At 36.8% G+C, this 20,651-nt stretch overlaps 1 protein-coding gene across 1 annotated transcript; it reads right to left on the bottom strand.

Moving 5' to 3' along the window:
- Positions 1-1,209: 1,209 nt before the first annotated feature.
- Positions 1,210-1,563, bottom strand: LOC145126890 (uncharacterized). The gene has a single exon (XM_079062170.1). It carries the CDS (start codon positions 1,561-1,563, stop codon positions 1,210-1,212), a length of 354 nt encoding a protein of 117 aa, XP_078918296.1.
- Positions 1,564-20,651: the final 19,088 nt, after the last annotated feature.

Below are 20,651 nucleotides of genomic sequence, written 5' to 3'. Positions count from 1 at the left end.
AGGTGACATGTGCATTGAATTGTGTAATTTATCACTTTGGGATGTGTGACACCGTTTAAAAATTGAGAGTTTTCGGCTTATCTTCCAACCGAGAATCCATGATTTCGGTCAAAAGTCTAATGAGCAACCGAGAACTCCAAGTCTTCGGTCCAAAGGAGTTCTCGGTGGGGTGGTTCTCGGTCATGGGAGGGTTCTTGGCTAGGGGTTCTCGGTCATGGCTTAGATCTCGGTCCCAGTTGTTTCACAAAAGGGATTTCGGTTTTGGTGGGTTTTTGATTCCAAAAAACCGAAAACCTTAAAAGAAATATTAATTTTTCTTATTTAATTTTAACTATTTAATTATTTGACTTATATTTAACATAATTGACTTGCCTTGACTTTGGTTTGACTTGTTTGACTTTTATTGACCCGAAATAACCGGTTGTTACAGACTCCTTAATTGATTCGAACAGATTCGATCTATTGCACTCAAAATGACTCCAGGGGTTTGTTCACTATGGTAAACCAAGCATTAATTCACAAAAACTTTCAGTCAAAACACTCTAAATTAGCCCGAATCTAAACCCTAATGTTCATGTCAAAATCAAAAATCGGGTTTTTAACAAATTTTAACAATTAAACTACTAAAGATCGAACCTTTAACGGAGTTATGAGTGAAAAAACTAACCTTTACGCAAGAAATGGAAAGAAATCACGAGAATGAAGGTTGGTTGCTTGAGAGAATTCGCTCGTCGAGTGGTAGGCGAGTAGCGGCTGGAATGAGAAAGCTTTACCCCTTTAAGGTAAAAACCCTAATTTACAGAGTTTTAAATTTTATTCGGTAATAAAAGTCTACTCGTCGAGTCTGGGGTCCCAAACTCGTCGAGTAGAGACACGTTTTTACGAAATATCGCGAATTTTCAGATAGACTCGTCGAGTTCAGGTATGTACTCGGCGAGTTTTTGACTCTGTTCGAAAAAATTTTGAAAATTTTTGCTCTCTTTAAATTAATTCCACCACACCCCACACTCAAACTTTGCTTGTCCTCAAGCAATCAGTTTAAGCTAAAAAGAAGATTTAGATTGAAAAATCCTAATAAAACACATAAAAGCAAATAAAAGACTAAAAATAAAACGAAAAGGAAAGGTAAAAAGAAAGCAAACTCAAACAGCGGGTTGCCTCCCATAAGCGCTTCTTTTTTAGGAGTCTTTAGCTGGACTCCTTCCCGCTCTACGTTGCAGCGGCTTTCTCCAAGTCCAACCCTTCTTCTAGTCTTTCTTCATTTGGCATGCCTTCTTCATATTTCTTAACCCTATGCCCATTTACTTTAGAACTTGACCCATCTTTGTTCCATAACTCAATCACCTCGTATGGATAAACATGTTTAATTGTGAAATGCCCGGACCAATGAGTGTGCAATTTTCCCGGAAATAGCTTTAGTCTTGAATTGTACAAGAGAACTTTTTGATTAGCTTCAAATTCCTTGTTACCTTTCAACCTTGCATCATGCCACTTTTTTGTCTTGTCCTTATAGATCAACGAGTTAGTGTAGGACTCGTTCCTTAATTCTTCCAAAGCATTCATTTGCAAAAGTCGATTGGCACGCAACTCACTTGGCTCAAAATTGCATGTTTTCAAGGCCCAATAAGCCTTATGCTCAAGTTCCACCAATGCTCAAAATTGAAAAAGTCAATTATATTTATTTTGTTACAAGTTTCAAACTATATATCTAAATACTAAAACTAATATCATCTTTCAATCCAATGCTTCTAGCATGATGTCTATCTTTAATCCTACTCAGAGCCTTTGTGAGAGGATTTGCAGGATTATCTTTTGACAAGACTCTATACACTATGAGATGACCTTCTTCAATTTTATGTCTGATATAATGGTACTTTCTGTCGATATGTGTTGATTTATGATGTGTGTAAAATGCACTAGTTTTAATCCTACTAATTTAAACACAAAATAAACACACGAAAGGCAGTGTACCTATCGATTAGCAATATAGTTCAAGCAGGTAGCATATCGAACACAGGGAACGGTAACAATTAAGATTAACTACTAGAATTACCTAATTAAAATAAGTAATAAAAGATGGTTTTCTCTAGTTTTGCAAGACTAGAAACTTAAATAAGCAAATAACTCTTAAACTAAGCAATTAACAACTAAAGCAAATAGAAGGTAACTAGATTCAATGATAAAAGAGACTTCTGTTCAGATTCGACTCATTTATTCCTATGGTTGATTTCATGGCAAGTGCAATGGACTAATATATCATTGGCTACCGATTCCTAATGTGATTAGATTCGTGTTCACTATTACTAATCCTTAGCAAATAGGTTAATTCAAACAGTGGCCTGTTGGTTAAACTAACATGCTTCCTAGTATTCAATTCAGATCAAGTAAGACTTGTAATATTAGCTAACTAAATTTGTCAATTCAATTAACTCATGTATGGTTGTTCATCACACATGCTTACACATCAATTTACTTATTTTCTAGTTAACCCTAGGTTCATATTCACTAATACTAGGCATACAATATTGTTTTCATAAAACCATATGATTCAAGAAATTAAGATGATATTCATGCAACTCAATAACTTGATTATTAACAGAAAATAATTATTATCAACACATAAGGGTCTTTAACAAGCTTAACAAGACAATTCACCAAATGAAATTAATCCAAGCCATAAAATCACACCACATTCATAAATTCATCTACTCTAAACAGAAGTTTAAAGTTTTTAGCTCATATCTACAACAATTAACAATCTAAAATCGAAATCTAATGATTGAAACATAGTTTATGCAAAAGATTAAGAAAAATAATAGTGTTTACTGCCTTTGATCTCTTCTAACTTGATTTCCAAGTTGAATTCTCGAAAACCAGAGCTTCAAGAACCCTTTTGATCGCCAATGAGTCGCCAAAAGTCTCCCACAATCGCCAACATACCTTAAGGTCTCGGGAATAACCGATATATATAAGATTTTTTCAAATTTACGCACTGACTCATCGAGTTATTAGACCGACTCGACGAGTTCTTTACTTAAAACGCGTGTACGGTAAGGCATTGCTGGTTCGCGAATATTCCTTCCTACTCGTTGAGTTGATGGCCAACTCGTCGAGTAGCTCTTCTTTTAAGCTTTGATTCTACAAACTTCAATTCCCAAGCTTCCAATTGCTAGTTCTTCTTCCTTTTTCACTTGAGCATGTCTTTAAGGCTGAAAACATAATTTTAACATAATTAAGTACCTTTTGTTCATAAATCGAGACAAAATAGCCAAAAAAATATTAAGATATTATACAAAATAAATGATCAAATATGCACATATCAATTTACCATGATCTCTCGGTTCTTTGGTCAAAGCAACCACACCTTCATTATCGCAGAAAAGTTCCATTGGTTCCTGAATGGTTGGAACAACTCCAAGATCTCCGATTAAGTTCTTCAACCACGCTGATTTATTTGATGCTTCACTTGTCGTTATGTACTCTGACTCACAGGTAGAATCAGTCATTGTGTCTTACTTGGAACTTTTCCAAGTAACTGCTCCTCCATTTAATTTAAATACCCAAACAGATTGAGAACGAAAGTTATCCCTATCTGTTCGAAATGTGGCGTCACTATACCCAGTCACTCTCAACGTATCACTGCCACCAAGAACTAGAACCACGTCCGTTGTCCTTTGCAAATACTTGAGAATGTTCTTAACTTGTAACTCCCTTAGATTTGGGCTAATCCATTTAGAGATAATAAGCATTAAAAATGAATTTTTGATAGAATATTATTTAGAATAAATAATCTTAACCAAAGTATAGTATATGTGACAAGGATTCCATACATATAAAGAACGCTGAAATCCGACTTATAACGAAGAAGTTATGACTTATGACCCATCGGTCTGTTATGGTAATCGAAGTAAAGAACTTATCTTAAGTTAAGTATGTTTAAGAAGGAGCAGGAGTCTCCAATAAGTATCGAGTTTGTAACTCGAAGATTACGATTGAAAGTCCAACATAGTAAGAAGAGCGGGTACAAGATGGAGCACCGCCTGCAGTCAAGAAGTCCAAGAGTTAGATACTCATTTGAAGGAACATAAGATTTACGGTTATTCACTAGGATGAAAAGATAACGTTTGGAGTCATTATACAAGCAGTGTCTCGTTGATGATTCCTGGGCGTAATCATCCTAAGGGGGAGATAATTATAACGCCCGCAGATTCGGGCTAATCAATTTAGAGATAATAAGCGTTAAAAATGACTATTTGATAGAATATTATTTAGAATAAATAATCTTAACCAAAGTATAGTATATGTCACAAGGATTCCGTACATATAAAGAACGCTAAAATCGGACTTATAACGAAGAAGTTATGACCCGTCGAAGTTTTGCGACAAAATCGGCACGACGCCGCGTATCGTCAAAAGTGAATTTTTAATAAGCTACTTTTTAGCCTTAGCAATCTAAACAAAAGTCGTAGTATATGTTAAACCGAGAGCGTGCATATAGACGACGTCCAAATCTGACTTCGTTTAAGGAAGTTATGATTTTTCTAAGATTTTTGCATAACAGTATACAACCCGGAAATCGAATTTTAGATCGATCGATTTTTAGCCAACACAACCTAAATGAGAATTGAAGATCTCATTAATAGGAGTTCAACGATATAAATACAGTCGAAATCAGACGTCAGATGACAAAGTTATGAATTTTTAACGGACTTTAACTGTCTAAGCATGTTAAAATATAACTTTAAAAATAAAATTCAAAATTAGCCGACAGAGTCTAAACAAAGTTATAGATCACATCGCTACCTATGCGTGGATATAAAGAACGTCAAAAACGGAGCTCGTATGCGAAAGTTACGGAATTTAGAAGATAATTAGTTTTTGGAGTAACCAGCGAGTGACACGTGGCGCGATCTGGGTCGGACCTTCTTCCCCACGGCTTGGAACGAGATGACGACACGTGGAAAGTGAACGCCCTGCGTTCAGCTCTTGAACGCCCCACATTCATCCTTCACACAGCCTATAAATAGAAGGCGCAAATCACTTGTTTTCTCACAACTTTCTCAACCATTCTCTCTAAAACACCCCCAAACCCTCTAAGCCTTTCCCTAGCACCTCCTATGTATTTGTAGCGAGTCCCGGTTCCTCGCTAAACCCCCTTGTAACTGAGTTTTGCTTAATCTACTTTGAGTATAACTTATGTTTAAGTTCATTATCGTTATTATGGACCTATAAACAAGATTTATCAGTGATTCCAAGTCGTTATACTTATTGATCTACTTACGGGGATGATGTCTAGGCTGTGATTTAGTGAGGTGTTTAAAGTGGGATTTCCAAACAGTATACTTCGCATACGAAATGGACCCTACCTTCGATATGATCCTACCTGGTTGTTCCTTACTTGATAGACCATGAAAGTAGACTTTGAGTTAATGATGAATCTAAATTAATAATTAGTCACAATAAATAATAGACTAAAGCTTAGTGATAATAATACTAGGTTACGTCAAAGGAAAAGACAGTTGCTAGGAGCGAAGTATTGTCCGAATTTCGAGTCGTCACTTTAACAAGTGAGTGCATAGTCCCTTTCATGAACATGATTTTAATAAAAGTATTAATTAAAGTATTAACTATATGTTTATGTGTGAAATATTTGATATTGCCTGAAATACGTGTTAAGATCATATATGATAATATATGATGATTTAGGATACATAATAAACCTAGATTAATTAAGATGAATATCAGATAGTATATTCTTATGAGTACGGGTGAGATATACACGGAGGGTAGAACTTTAAAATTTGCCATTGATATGAGAGCATGGATTAGACATAGTCATCCGTACTCAGTCCGAGAGTATGGAAAGGGCATAGTCATTTGTCATTAATCCGAGAGCATGGATTAGACATAGTCATTCGTCTCTAGTCCGAGAGTATGGAGTGGGCATAGTCATTTGTCATTTATCCAAAAGAATGGATTAAACGTAGTCGTTCATCCCTGATCCGGGAGTATGGATTAGGTAAGGCTGTTCATTTTAGATCCAAGAGTATGGATCGTGTCATTGTGAGGATCGACGGGGTGGGGTAAAATTGCTTATATGAGGTGAAATTGTATATTGCGAGTTCTAATATATATATATATATATATATATATATATATATATATATATATATATATATATATGTGTGTGTGTGTGTGTGTGTGTGTGTTATAACATTGTGGGATTGAAATCCCTATGTACTCACCAAGTTTCCCAACCTGACCCACTCAGTTTATTGTATCACAGGTAGCGGTATGAAAGATACATTCTGCTGAGAGATTCAAGGGGTATTAGGCCACTAGTTAAATTGATGTAGGGCTTGTAATATTTCATTATGCTTATGTATCTGTATTGATGATGACATCCCAATGTTTTAAAATAAATAAAATACATTTATTCGGAAATGCTTTGATAATATTATTATCATGTTTTTTGGGAACAAATTCCGCAATATTATTTTTCAAAAAGGATACTCTGATTTTTAAATAAGCATAAAAAATTGGTCTTTTCTGGCCGTGAAATTGGGGATGTCACAGTTGGTATCAGAGCATTAGTTTAAGCGAACTAGGAATTTTAGGAAATTTCTAGACTTAAACTTAGAATGCTAAGCGATGATTGTGAGATGAGTGTCTGCTATATTTATTATGTATGCCTGAATAGACACAAGCACTAGCTTATTTTGGGGAGATGCCTAAATTGATTTTATGTGCTAAAAGATTTATGTTATAATATGCCTTATATGCTTTGTGATGCTATCAGATCTATGGTCTATTGTTGACCGGATCTGGAAATTTTATGTGTTTAGATTTCTAAACGTTTAATCACGGTATTAGAACTGGCATATAACTTTTCGGAGTGATAAGGAGATTTATACATCTGTCGTAAATAAAGCTTTCTCTATCTATATTCTCATCCAGATACACTGAACGCCTGCTTCTATGAACATAACGTCATGGTGAAGACTCATAGAGAATTGAGTAAATGGAGGAAATGAGAAGGCTTACGATAGTGAATGATACCTATCAGAAGAAATCCTAAGAGTGGTTTATTGCCTTTAGAATACGTATGATAAAATAACAATACGTCTAGAGGAGTACGGTACATCCAAATGTACACATGTGATTGGCGGGATGATAGAACGATTCGTGTAATTCCTGAAGTTGTCCTATCGTCTGGCGTTTCCACCACCAACCAAGTTGAAGCAGAATTACTATTTAAGATACATATGGAAGAAGTCCTAGTAGAGTCTATGGAAAATTTTAAGATTATTTGGACACATTCGTATGTGTTAAATCGTTTTGTGATGTTAGGAAATAAGAACTTGTGGACTGCGAGGCATATCTTGGAACGAGTATGAGTAGGTGTGAAAGATAGTAGAGGCTTATACTACCGAAAGCACAGGACTCACACTTGGATCGGGGAAAGTCACAAGGTTACCAAGGCGCTAGTAATTGATTCTGTTTTGTTCATGTCTGTCGTTACCATCATTTCGGTAATGAATAAGAAGATGATTGTTATTCCGACCCTAGTAGTCATATCAAATCGAGTCCGACTAAGATAAGTATGTTGCTGTTGGATTTGGTGTCTAAGCCCATAACTATAACTGGTATGTACTTGACCCGATTGTAGCATGGTCCCTTTTTGGGTTGCCTTCACCAGTGCAATTTGATAGGTAGGATTTTTGAGAATAAGGTTATTTGTGATTTATTAATATATTATTAGTATAATATATTAATATTATTTAATTAGTATTAATCAAGAATTAATTTGGAATTAATTTTGTGATCAAAAGAGACGAATTAAATATATGGGGATTGATTATGTAAATCAATCATTCTTGTAATGTGGACTAATGATCCATGACTATATGGTTGGGCTAAACCAATAAGATAATCCATGGATAGTCCATGGAGGTTAACCCATGGAGCATAAGAATATGAAAAGTCATGGAGCATTAGGGTTTTCAAAGTGTAACCCTAGTATTGGTCACATTATAAATAGTACCCCCTAAGCCAAAATCGGCTACACACTCTTTGGAGTCAAGTATCTTATTCTACTAAAACCTCCTCTTTCATTTTGGTGTTTGTGAACCAATAGAGGCATCACACTTGAGGTGCTTAAGCTTTCAAAGGTCAAGAACTCTACCCTATTCAAGAGGTAAGCATCCAAACTAAGTTTTATATTATATAGCTTCAACTGTATGCTAGCTAGGGAGAATGCTTTGGAAAAAGAATATGCATGTATAATTAGAGAAAACATAGATCCAAAACATTTAGGGTTTCATATGCACCATAGGAGTGTTATAGTGCTCAAAACCCAACAGTTGCATGGTTCGAAGGACCAAGTTCGTTGTAACATACGACTTAAGCCATGTGACAACCCGAAAATTTTTGCCTTGTAAGTTCAGCCATTCAATCCATCAGTGTAACAGACTCGTTTCTGCTATCTTTTGGCCTTATTTAGGGTCTGTTTATGGGTTCAAAGCTCAGTACATTCAAGCATTGAGTATAGGATTGGGACGCGTAAGTTCCTAGCCTTGAAATCAAACCATACACTCCATGTGAGGGAGTGTACGGTCGTACACATGAGTGTACGGCCGTACACATGTGTGTGCGGCCGCACACCCATCATGACCACACACCCCCTCCATAAGGGTGATATCCCTTCATTCCTAAGCCATTTCCTCAGTTTCCAACTCAAGAACATCGATTTCTCTCTCAACTATCATCAAACCTTTCACCCGATCTTCAAGAATGTACGCTTTCTTCCGTTTTGATTTGTTGTTATTCTTCTTAACCTAGTAACACCCTTTGATTTCATCCATTGCAAATCATCTTTTAGGTAAATCTTCAAATCTTCATCCATTTCACCAAGAACACCAAGAACACACACTTGTTCTTGGTGATTGTGAGCCTTCTTGAGCCTCCAGATCGTAAGTACTCCTTCCCTATGCTTAGAACTTGTTAAGAACACTAGATTAGCACCCTAAAGACGTCCAGAACTCAAGAACATAAGGAGTGTATGGCCGTACACCCATGTGTGGCCGTACACCCCTCAAAACACCCCTAAAGGGCCTTCAAAGTGCAATTCTAGCTTCAACCCTTGATGAGCAATTGTCCCACAAGCTTCCCTATCATTAGAAAACACTTTTGTGCACTTATTACCAGGAGTGTACGGCCGCACACTCCATGGCCGTACACCCATGGCCGCACACTCCTCATTGTGGCCGTACACTCCCTTTAGATGAATCACATGTGATTCTAACACTTGGTCCAAGTGTTTCCTAGTCCCTAAAGGTGTTTCCTTGCATGTGGTTGCTTCTAAACACTATATTCATGCCAATATATGTCATTATATGTCATTTAGGACTCGTTTGTGTCTCGGGACTTCATTCGTGGAATTTCTCATCCTTACGCGCATATTCGTTTGAATCACCCACATAAGGTGAGTTCATACCCCTATAATGAATCTTTTAACTGTTTTAAATGCTTTTAAGGGGGGGAATACAAGTTGAACACAATGATAATTGTGTAATTGTTTGTTATAAACATCGTTCAAAAGATCGCTTATGTATTTTATAAGTGATCAAAACTTTTCAAAAACTCTTTTCAAGTTATGTTACTTTATAGTTTAACAAAACTCCGTTTTTAAAGTACAATCATAACTTAGTAGAAAAATGAGTCTTTTCAGTAACAGTTCAAGTAAAACACTAGTAAACTATAAGGGGTATAGTTTAGAGGTTCAGTCATACTAGATACTAGAGCATGCTATAAAGAGAAACAGGGAGGTAGATACAATACATCAAAGAGAACATACTAAGATACTATAACAGAACGAACATACTAAGATTCTATAGCATAAGAACACTTCAGGATCTAATTATACCAATGAATCACTAACTCATTGTTCTAAACAAAAGGTGATAGTAAAATTGGGTATACATGATCGTATAACTTTAATGTGAGCCTACTTCACGGCTCAACAACTGGTTTGCTGAAGTCGCGTTTGGTTCCCAGAATCTCTTGCAGGGAGAGCGTATAGTATGGGGACTATTCATCACATTATGACCTTAATAAATCATTTACGTTTTAAGGTAATCAGTACTGCAGGCTATCAATTCAAAAGACAACTGTGTACTTATATTTTCCCATTACTTTCATTTTGTGACAGTTCCACTTGAAAGTTAATGCAAACTATTTTAGAGTCAAGATAGTTATAAACTAGGGAAAACTTACATTTTACAAACGACAAACAAATCAGTCGAGTCTAGTACATTCAGTAGAAAGGGGCCTATAATGCTAACTTTATGATTCCTTAGTGTATACATTCAGGGATATATATTAATCGGATCCGACAGGTAGTAGGATGTGTGCTTTCCGCTTCATTTCTTGTTCCTTGTTTGGTTGTCGGCTTAGAGCATATTCACCCAGCCTACTATCTATCCGATCTTAGCTATATATATGTTCCGTATACACCAAGTAATCATAAGGGGTACCAGATATGAGCCAGGTCATAGGACACTAATTCAATGCACCGTTTTCTAGTACAAACATACTTTTCAAATAAGAACATTTGGTATACAAAACTAGAAACTTACCAGTAAAGGGTTTAATCCATTTTATTAAACCAGTATAAACTTAAAGGACCTTAGGTGGTTAATTCTGTAATACCTTAGTTTATACATCAGGGTTATATATAATTAATACCCGATAGGTAGTTGGATGTGTGCTTTCCGCCTCATTTCCTGTTCCTTGTTTCGTTGTGGGCTTAGGGCAGGTTCACACAATTAACTATCTGTTCGATATTAGATTATATATAGCTAGTATAAACTAAGTGATTATAAAAGGAACCATTATGGTTACCATTTTTAATTAAAAGAAATGAGGGTTTTCTTAAAGAATCTTTTCATCAAATATAAAGGAACTATTACAGTTAACTCCTTGAGTACCAAGTGAATACGCCAGGGTTATATACAACGATGACCTAACAAACAATTGGATGTGTGCCTTCCGCCTCATTTCCTGTTCCTTGTTTGGTTGTGGGCTTAGGGCAGATACATACAACTGATTGTTTGTTTACTCTGAGTTTTATATAACTTGTATCCATTTAGTACTCATAGAAAGGATTGTAGAGTCATTTTTACTTATCTTTCATCAAAGCAGGAAATATAGGATTTTCTGGAGGAACAGGCGAACTTTTCTAAACAGAAATTACAACTTACTACAACTTACTACAACTTTCTTACAACTTACTTACATCATTAAAATCTTATGAACTCGCCAGCTTAAATGTTGATCTACGCTTTCAAAATAACTTGTATTCTCAGGAGACCAGTAGACAGGTACGCGCTTTGGGATTCAGAAGATGGAGCAGTATAGCTTCATGTCTTATTTTGTTATTTACTTTGTAGTCTATGTTATGTGAACACATACTTTGTAAAAACTTTATTTCTAATGAAATGGTTGTTTATTAATTTGCTTACTATGATGCATGACTTGTGATACTAAACATGACGTCCTCCACCCCAGAACGTTTCCGCCATTCCGGTTTTGGGGTGTGACAAGCCAGAAGATTGAAGTGAAAGATAATCGAAGCGATCAATAGAAGTATCACGATCGTCGTTAAAGTAGTACGCTTCTAGCTAGAAGTACTACATGCTAGAATGTGATTATATCACATTAGAACAAGAAGGAAGGTATATTCCATTCTGGAATTTGACTCTAAAAGACTTAAGTCTAAGCGTTGCATCATATGATGAGAGGTAAATAGAACATGACGCATTGGTCTGTTACGGTAATCGAAGTAAAGAACTTATCTTAAGTTAAGTATGTTTAAGAAGGAGCAGGAGTCTCCAATAAGTATCGAGTTTGAAACTCGAAGGTTACGATTGAAAGTCCAATATAGTAAGAAGAGCGGGTGCAAGATGGAGCACCGCCTGCAGTCAATAAGTCCAAGAGTTAGATACTCATTTGAAGAAACATAAGAGTTACAGTTATTACATAGGATGAAGACATAACGTTTGGAGTCATTATACAAGTCGTGTCTCGTTGATGATTCCTGGACGTAATCATCCTAAGGGGGAGATAATTGTAACGCCCGCATATTCGGGCTAATCAATTTAGAGATAATAAGCGTTAAAAATGACTTTTTGATAGAAGATTATTTAGAATAAATAATCTTAACCAAAGTATAGTATATGTCAAAAGGATTCCGTACATATAAAGAACGCTGAAATATGACTTATAACGAAGAAGTTATGACCCGTCGAAGTTTTGCGACAAAACCGGCACGGCGTCGCGTATCGTCAAAAGTGAATTTTTAATAAGCTACTTTTTAGCCTTAGCGATCTAAACAAAAGTTGTAGTATATGTTAAACCGAGAGCGTTCATATAGAGAACGTCCAAATCTGACTTCGTTTAAGGAAGTTATGATTTTTCTAAGATTTTTGCATAGCAGTATACACCCGGAAATCGAATTTTAGATCGATCGATTTTTAGCCGACACAACCTAAATGAGAATTAAAGATCTCATTAATAGGATTTCAACGATATAAAGACAGTCGAAATCGGACGTCGGATGACAAAATTATGAATTTTTAACGGACTTTAAGTGTCTAAGCCTGTTAAAATATAACTTTAAAAATAAAATTCACAATTAGCCGACGGAGTCTAAACAAAAGTTGTAGATCACGTCTCTACCTATGAGTAGATATAAAGAACCTAAAAAACGGAGCTCGTATGCGAAAGATACAGAATTTAGAAGATAATTAGTTTTTGGAGTAACCAGCGAGTGACACGTGGCACAATCTGGGCCGCACCTTCTTCCCCACGGCTTGGAACAAGATGGCGACACGTGGCAAGTGAACGCCCTGCGTTCATCTCTTGAACGCCCCGCATTCGGCCTTCTCACAACCTATAAATAGAAGGCGCAAATCACTTGTTTTTTCACAACTTTCTCAACCATTCTCTCTTAAACACCGCCAAACCCTCTAAGCCTTTCCCTAACACCTCCTAGGTATTAGTAGCGAGTCCCGGTTCCTTGCTAAACCCCCTTGGAAGCTAGATATGCTTACCCTACTTTGAGTATAACTTATGTTTAAGTTCATTATCGTTATTATGAACCTATAAATAAGATTTATCAGTGATTCCAAGTTGTTATACTGATTGATCTACTTACGGGGATGAGGTCTAGGCTGTGATTTAGTGAGGTGTTTAAAGTGGGATTTCCAAACAGTATACTTTGTATACCAAACGGACCCTACCTCCGATATGATCCTACCTGGTTGTTCCTTACTTGATAGATCATGAAAGTAGACTTTGAGTTAATGATGAATCTAGATTAATAATTAGTCGCAATAAATAATAGACTAAAACTTAGTGATAATAATATTAGGTTACGTCAAAGGAAAAGACAGTTGCTAGGAGCGAAGTATTGTCCGAATTTCGAGTCGTCACTTTAACAAGTGAGTGCATAGTCCCTTTTATGAACATGATTTTAATACAAGTATTAATTAAAGTATTAAATATATGTTTATGTGTGAAATATTTGATATTGCCTGAAATACGAATTAAGATCATATATGATAATATATGAGGATTTAGGATACATAATAAACCTAAATTAATTAAGATGAATATCAGATAGTATCTTCTTATGAGTACGGGTGAGATATACACGGAGGGTAGAATCTTAAAATTTGCCATTGATATGAGAGCATGGATTAGACATAGTCATTCGTCCTTAGTCCAAGAGTACGGAGAGGGCATAGTCATTTTTAATTAATCCGAGAGCATGGATTAGACATAATCATTCGTCCCTAGTCCGAGAGTATGGAGTGGGCATAGTCATTTGTCATTGATTCAAGAGAATGGATTAGACGTAGTCGTTCATCCCTGATCCAGGAGTATGAATTAGGTAAGGCTGTTAACTTTAGATCCGAGAGTATGGATCGTGTCGTTGTGAGGATCGACGGGGTGGGGTAAAATTGCTTATATGAGGTGAAATTGTATATTGCGAGTTATAATATATATATATATATATATATATATATATATATATGTTATAGCATTGTGGGATTGAAATCCCTATGTATTCACCAGGTTTCCCAACCTGACCCACTCAGTTTATTGTATCACAGGTAGCGATATGAAAGATACATTATGCTGAGAGATTCAAGGAGTATTAGACCACTAGTTTAATTACTGTAAGGCTTGTAATATTTCATTATGCTTGTGTTTCTTTATTGACGATGACATCCCAATGTTTTAAAATAAATAAAATACATTTCTTCGGAAATGCTTTCATAATATTATTATCATGTTTTCTGGAAACGAATTCCGCAATATTATTCTTCAAAAATGATACTCTGGTTTTTAAATAAGCATAAACAAATCGGTATTTTTTGGCCATGAAATTGGGGATGTCACATAACTGCTGTCCAATGAACTCTGCCAGGATTTCCCTGATAACGACTGACCATGCTTAACGCAAATGACACATCAGGGCGAGTACATGTCATAAAGTACATGATCGATCCTACAGTCGAAGCATAAGGGACTCAACTCATATCAACTATTTCTTCATCTGTACTGGGGCGTTGAGTCTTACTCAATTTGGCATTACCCTGAATAGGTAGCTATCATTTTTTGGAATTTTCCATACTAAACCATTTTAGTACCTTGTCCACGTATGTACTTTGACTAATTCTAATTAGTTCGTGTTGAGCATCAGCGCTACCAGTTGATCTAAAACCAATTGGTGTTAGAAAGGGCGCAACCTTACCCATATAGCGCATTCAGCCCTCCAGGACCAGGCATTCTATTGCGGCACTCCAGGCCATCATGCGAGGACTTAGTCGATGCCATTTCTGACCCCCAACAATCCCCCCTCAGAAATTGCTCCCTGAGAGAATAGAACCCTCACCACTGGCTCTGATACCACTTGTTGAGAGACACTTATGAGGTTATGCTGCAATCCCTCCACGTATGCTACCTTCCGTATCGAGAATTCACCATTTGTGATCATACCGTACCCTTTGATCGTGCCATATGAATTATTCCCCTATTTGACACATCCACCATCCTTAAGGGACCGAAACTCCCTTAGCCCTTCTTTTCTTTCTGTCATATGACGTGAGCAGCCACTATCAATATACCGTTCGTTGTCGAACTGCTCGTTACTTATAACCTGCAAAATTAAGCAGATTTAGGAACCCACGGTTTCTTGGGCGCACGCGAGTCTTTTACAGAATAGGGAAGTGCAACAGAAAGATCAACCATATAAGTTCTTTTTATTAATGTGGTTTCATCTTTTCTTTTGATGGTGAATACTTTAATTTTGTTATTCGCTCATTTTGGTTGAGATGATTCACATGGTTTATTTTTAATTGGTTTGTTAGTCTTTTGATCCCTAGGGTTAGCTGATGTTTTCTTAATGTTAGCTTCAGAATCCGAGATGAGCTTTCCCTTTCCTTTGATATCCTTCATTTGGTTCGGCTTTGGTTGGGGATAATGGGTTTTAGGACCGAAATTGGGCTTTTGGTTGTTGGAACCGAAACTGGGCTTTCGGTTATTGGGACCAAAACTGGACTTTCGGTTGTTAGGATTGACAGTGTTGGGACCGAAACTGGGCTTTCGGTTGATGGGACCGAAACTGGACTTTCGGTTGTTGTGACTGCCAATGTTGGGACCAAAACTGGGCTTTCGGTTCAACTGACTGAATGATTGGCAGTGACTGTTCGAAGGAGACTTGGCCGTTGATTTCTCTTTTATCTTGAAAGTGGAAGCCGTATTGGAGGGAACGTAAGTAGGGTTTTGGGATTGCCAAAACTGTTTCCTCTCATTAAGATTCTTTAAGTATCGTTTGTTCCTCTGTCGTTTCTGTTCTTCAAGTTGCTATTGGGTTAAGTGAATGTTGGCTTTGGGTTTCGTTTTCTTCTCATGAGCTTCGGTTGTTGTTGATGATTCGCTGGAAGCTTTCAGTAGTTCGTTTGGTATTTCTTTTGTACCACTTGTACTTGGTTTATCGAAACTTAAAGGATTATTTATTGGTTCAGCCACGTATCTGCCCTTGACTCTCCATGAGGTTCGCTCCGACAGACCGACTGTTTCGTCAGCATTGTCAATGGGGGCGGACCAGAAGTAATTTTCACAACCTTCAGCATTATCCTTGTCAACCAAGGAAGTCAACTCCGCTGTTTGTTTCTTAGTTACCCCTGTGACGGCATACACTTGATTAGGCACAACTTGCACCTTTTGATAAACAACTGCCTTTTCTTTGAGGACCTTGGATTTGTCCTTGGACAAGCGAGCGTGCCCAATAGAATTTTCAGATATGAGTGGTTTCAAGGGCTCGGGTTCGGTCTTAAGAAACTCAGAACAATCAACCACGTCTTCTACAGAGATTTCACTCATCTCACTGTCATCGTCAAATTCAGAAGTGGTTTCCATATTAATCTTATGTTCCGAACTTAATTTGACATTCGATGAGTCAAATTTTTGTATGGTCTCGGCCTTGATTTTTAATTTGTCATTTTCGTCCAATAGATTCTTAAGCATGCTTTTGTGTTCCTTGGACTCAATAAAGGCCTCAATTTTGTCCAGTCCGTATTTGTAGGTTTCTGAAACCTTTTCTGAGGACTCAATAGATTCACACTCATAACATTCAGCATCAAATTCATCCTCCTTGAATTCAAGGAAGGGCAAAATCATTTTATGAATCTTTTTGCCTATTTCACAATCTAGATGCAACTGGGTGATATTTGTATATAGACGTTTAGCAATCAATCAAAAAATATTCCTTTGTTTTAAAAACTTCAAATTGTCACGTTGCAAATAAATAAGTTCGTCCCTAGCCCTAACTAACTCCGATTCCTTCTGCTCTATCCACATCCTTCTTTCCTCACTCTTGGAAGATACCCTGCTGAGTTGATCAGTTAGGTTAGCATTCGCTAGACGTGTTTGCATTAGACTTCCACTTAAATTAGAAAACTTGAATTTTAATTCGTTTAAGTCTTTTTCATAATTGGTTACTGGTATTTAAGTGATTCGAGAGTGGATTGTACCTTCTTGATCAACTGATCGCAATCGTTGATCCTTTCACTCACAGGTTTTGCAGCGAAACACTTCTCTTCCTTTTGCTTCGCTTCATCATGCTCACCTTTGGTCGCATAGCCCCTCATTTGCGATACTCCAGCCGTCACCATTAAGCATCGTCGATCATCCTTTTGACTTCTTTCTTCACCACAAAGGCTCTGCCATGCGAGGGCTTTCGTACTTCATCGTCTTCGGAGTCGGTAGACCAGACCTCCATGCCACCGAACTCATCATCATCACAGTTTTCCTACACAATTAAAGCATTAATAGAACTGTTAGATATTTTCTTCTTCTTCAGTTCCTCCAGCTTACGCATGTAGTAAGCTTCATCATCTTCACCATCCTTCTTCTCAGACATCTTTCTCAGCATGCAATCCTTAGCAAAGTGGTTCTTTCCATGACAGTAGTTGCAATCATATCCTGAATCTCCCATAAGCATGCTCTTCTTCTTTTCTTCGTCCTTCTGAGGAATGTTCTTGGTTTCCTCTTTCGTCTTTTCAGAACTGTAACTTCCCTGCCGGTTTTGGTTCTTGTTGACAGGGAACTTTTTACGAGCAAACCTTTTCGGGTTAGTAACCATCATTGCATATTCCTCACTTGTCAGATCGCATTCTGACGTATCAGATTCTTCCTCTTCTTCTATCATGTTCTTGCTCTTAGAAACAAGGGCCAAGGATCCCACACCCGAAACTACTTTCGCTTCTTTTGACACCACACTTTCATGTGATTTGAGAATACCCATCAGTTTCGCCAGTGAATAGGATTTAAATTGCTCATGAGCCTTCACAGTCGAGACCACTGCCATCCATTCGGGTCTTAAGCCATTCATGAATGTAACTTTTTGTTCTATCACCTTCCTTTCAATACCATGCTTGATCATTTTACTAAGAAGATGGTTGAAGCGATCGAATGTCTGAATGAGTTTCTCTTTTGGTTTTTGTTGGAAACCACCGAACTCAGAAAGCAACAAGGTTTGGATTGAATGCTCCAGATCCTCATCAGTGGAATACAACTCTTTTAGCCTATCCCATATTTCTTTTGCCGTAGTGCTGGAGCTTACTAGACGAAAAGTGTCAGATTGCAAAGCTAATCTAATCATTCTCATGGCTTTGACATTACACAATAGCTTGTCTTTCTCGTCTTGAGGAATCTTCTCCACATCTATCAAGAGTTGGTTATGTTGGATAAGGTGTCTAAGTCCATAACTTATTTGGTATATACTTGACCCGACCCGGCATGGTCCATTTGGGTTGCACTTCACCCAAACTGTTTATGGATAATTTTATGAGAATTGTATACTTACGATTTATTAATATATTATAAGTTATAATATATTAATATAAAGTCATGTTATTTAATTAGTTTTAATCTTGAAGTAATTATGAATTGATTTAGTGATTAAAAGGAAGACTAATTAAATCATGGGCTATTGTATTTATATGGTGTGGGCTAATGCTCATTTGTTAATGGGCTAAGCTTATATGGAAGTCCATGGATGATCCATGGAGCTTTTAACCCATGGATCCTTGGAAGAGGAAAAGACATAGGTTATTAGGGTTTCACCCTAACCATGTACACTATATAAACAAGCTTATGTTGCATGAAAAAGACACTAATGTGTGTGTAAGTGTGGTGGCCAAAATCAAGAGTTAGTATACTCTCTCATACATTTTCCAAGTTTGTGGTGATTTGTGATTTCCATTTGAGGCATTCACATTATTGGTGCTTGGCTCTCAAACTCCAAGGAATCAACAATCAACAAAAGGTATGTAACTCATCTAGTTCTTTTATGTTTAAAAGTACCCCATGCCATGCTAGATAGGTTATAAACCTTGGAAAATAATATTTTGCATGTATCTTAGACAAACATAGATCCAAGGTTTAATAGGGTTGCATGTACACTTAGGAAGTGTTAGAATGCTCAAAACCCAACAGTGGTATCAGAGCCAGGTTTGTTTGTTTGATACTTGATGCAAAATAGTGATAAAAAGTCGATTTTTTGCTGTCTGACTGATGAACTCGCCGAGTCCATGGGGGGACTCGCCGAGTTCATGTGTAAACTCATCCTACTCGCCGAGTAGGTTCGTGCACTCGGCGAGTAGGAGCCTCAGAATGCAGATTTTCGACTTTTGCTGCTGGAAATGGACTAGAAACATTACCCTAAACTGTTTTGGTGTTTTAAAACTTGTTTTAGTTGGTGTAATGGTTGTTCTAATCCATTTACAATAGCTTATATCAAAATTTCATGCTTTGTATGTGTTCATATAATTCTTGAAACTTTGATGATCATGTTCATGTTCTTATGAATTTAGAAGATGATAGGAATTATTTGCTGAATTGTTTAGGATTAATTCTTGATCATTTATGTGTTTTAATGGAGTCCATAATTTGTCCTCAAGTTATGGATATCCAAAGGTCACTTCTTTTAAACACACACTTAAAACACATAAGTTACATAAAATGAAGAGTCTTCATTTTTAGGAACCTTTAATTCATAAGTTATGAAATGAAAAGTTTTGGATAGTTACAAAACTTGCCCTCAAGTTTTGGAATTTGTAAAGTTTCACACACTTTAATAAACTTTAATTCCAAACCCTTAGAGTTTTAAAAGTTAAAATTCAACCCTTATACTATTTATAACATTAATGGTTAAATATTATATATATGTATAAGATCAAGTCGTTTTACCGTTAGTAGGCCTCATTCACGAAGCCGGTCTATAAGGGGGGTATAAGGTTGTTGCCTATAAAATGGCAACTTAATGGGTGTCCATTCTCACCCACCGCTTCCTTGATCAGTGGAGGGTCGTTAGCCGAACGGGTAGGACAATGACTTTAAATTCTCATTAAAAGTATAATGAATATTATAAAGTAACTAAACCTTTTATAAATTCCCAATCTTAGTTACTTTAGGAAAATGTGAATATGGTGCTAAACCATGAAATTCACACTTTGTACCTTACCAAGTCGTTGGTGGAGCGTGTGTGGTTAACCGGCACACTAACTTGGACTAGTAAGGATCACGAAGGGTGACTTAATGTTTATCATAGATCGGTGGAGCGTGTGTGGTTAACCGGCACATCGATTAGGTGATAATATTAAGGGTACCAAGTGAGTTTGCATGGTTATTCACACCTTGTTTTGTGATCCTCGGCATCCCAGTCACAAAACCTGAAGGGCACAATCGAGATTGAAACATGCCATTGAAAAGTTCAATGAATCTCAAAAGATCTAGGAGTTTCAAATCTAATTAAAACCTAATAAATTATTTCGTTTTTCATGGTAGAAATTGGTGAATCGTCATTCACCTACCTTCAAATATTTTATAGCTTGGATTACAGCATCCTCTTCCAAGTTATAAAATATTGTGTTGGGTCCTAGCCTTAATATTTCATATTGGGTGTTATATTAAGGACTTGAATCAACTAATTTTCTCCCATTGTAGATGTCTGGTTCAGACAACTATGATCTTCCCAAATCGCTTGAAACAAGCTTTCCTCCTGAAGATGATGTCCCTCA

Source organism: Lactuca virosa, chromosome 7 (genome assembly GCF_052849685.1).
Source record: "Lactuca virosa cultivar CGN04683 chromosome 7, Lactuca_virosa_CGN04683_v6, whole genome shotgun sequence".
NCBI classification, from domain to species: domain Eukaryota; kingdom Viridiplantae; phylum Streptophyta; class Magnoliopsida; order Asterales; family Asteraceae; genus Lactuca; species Lactuca virosa.
The sequence above is the reverse complement of the archived record's forward strand: the minus strand, read 5'-3'. Positions and strand labels throughout refer to the sequence as shown.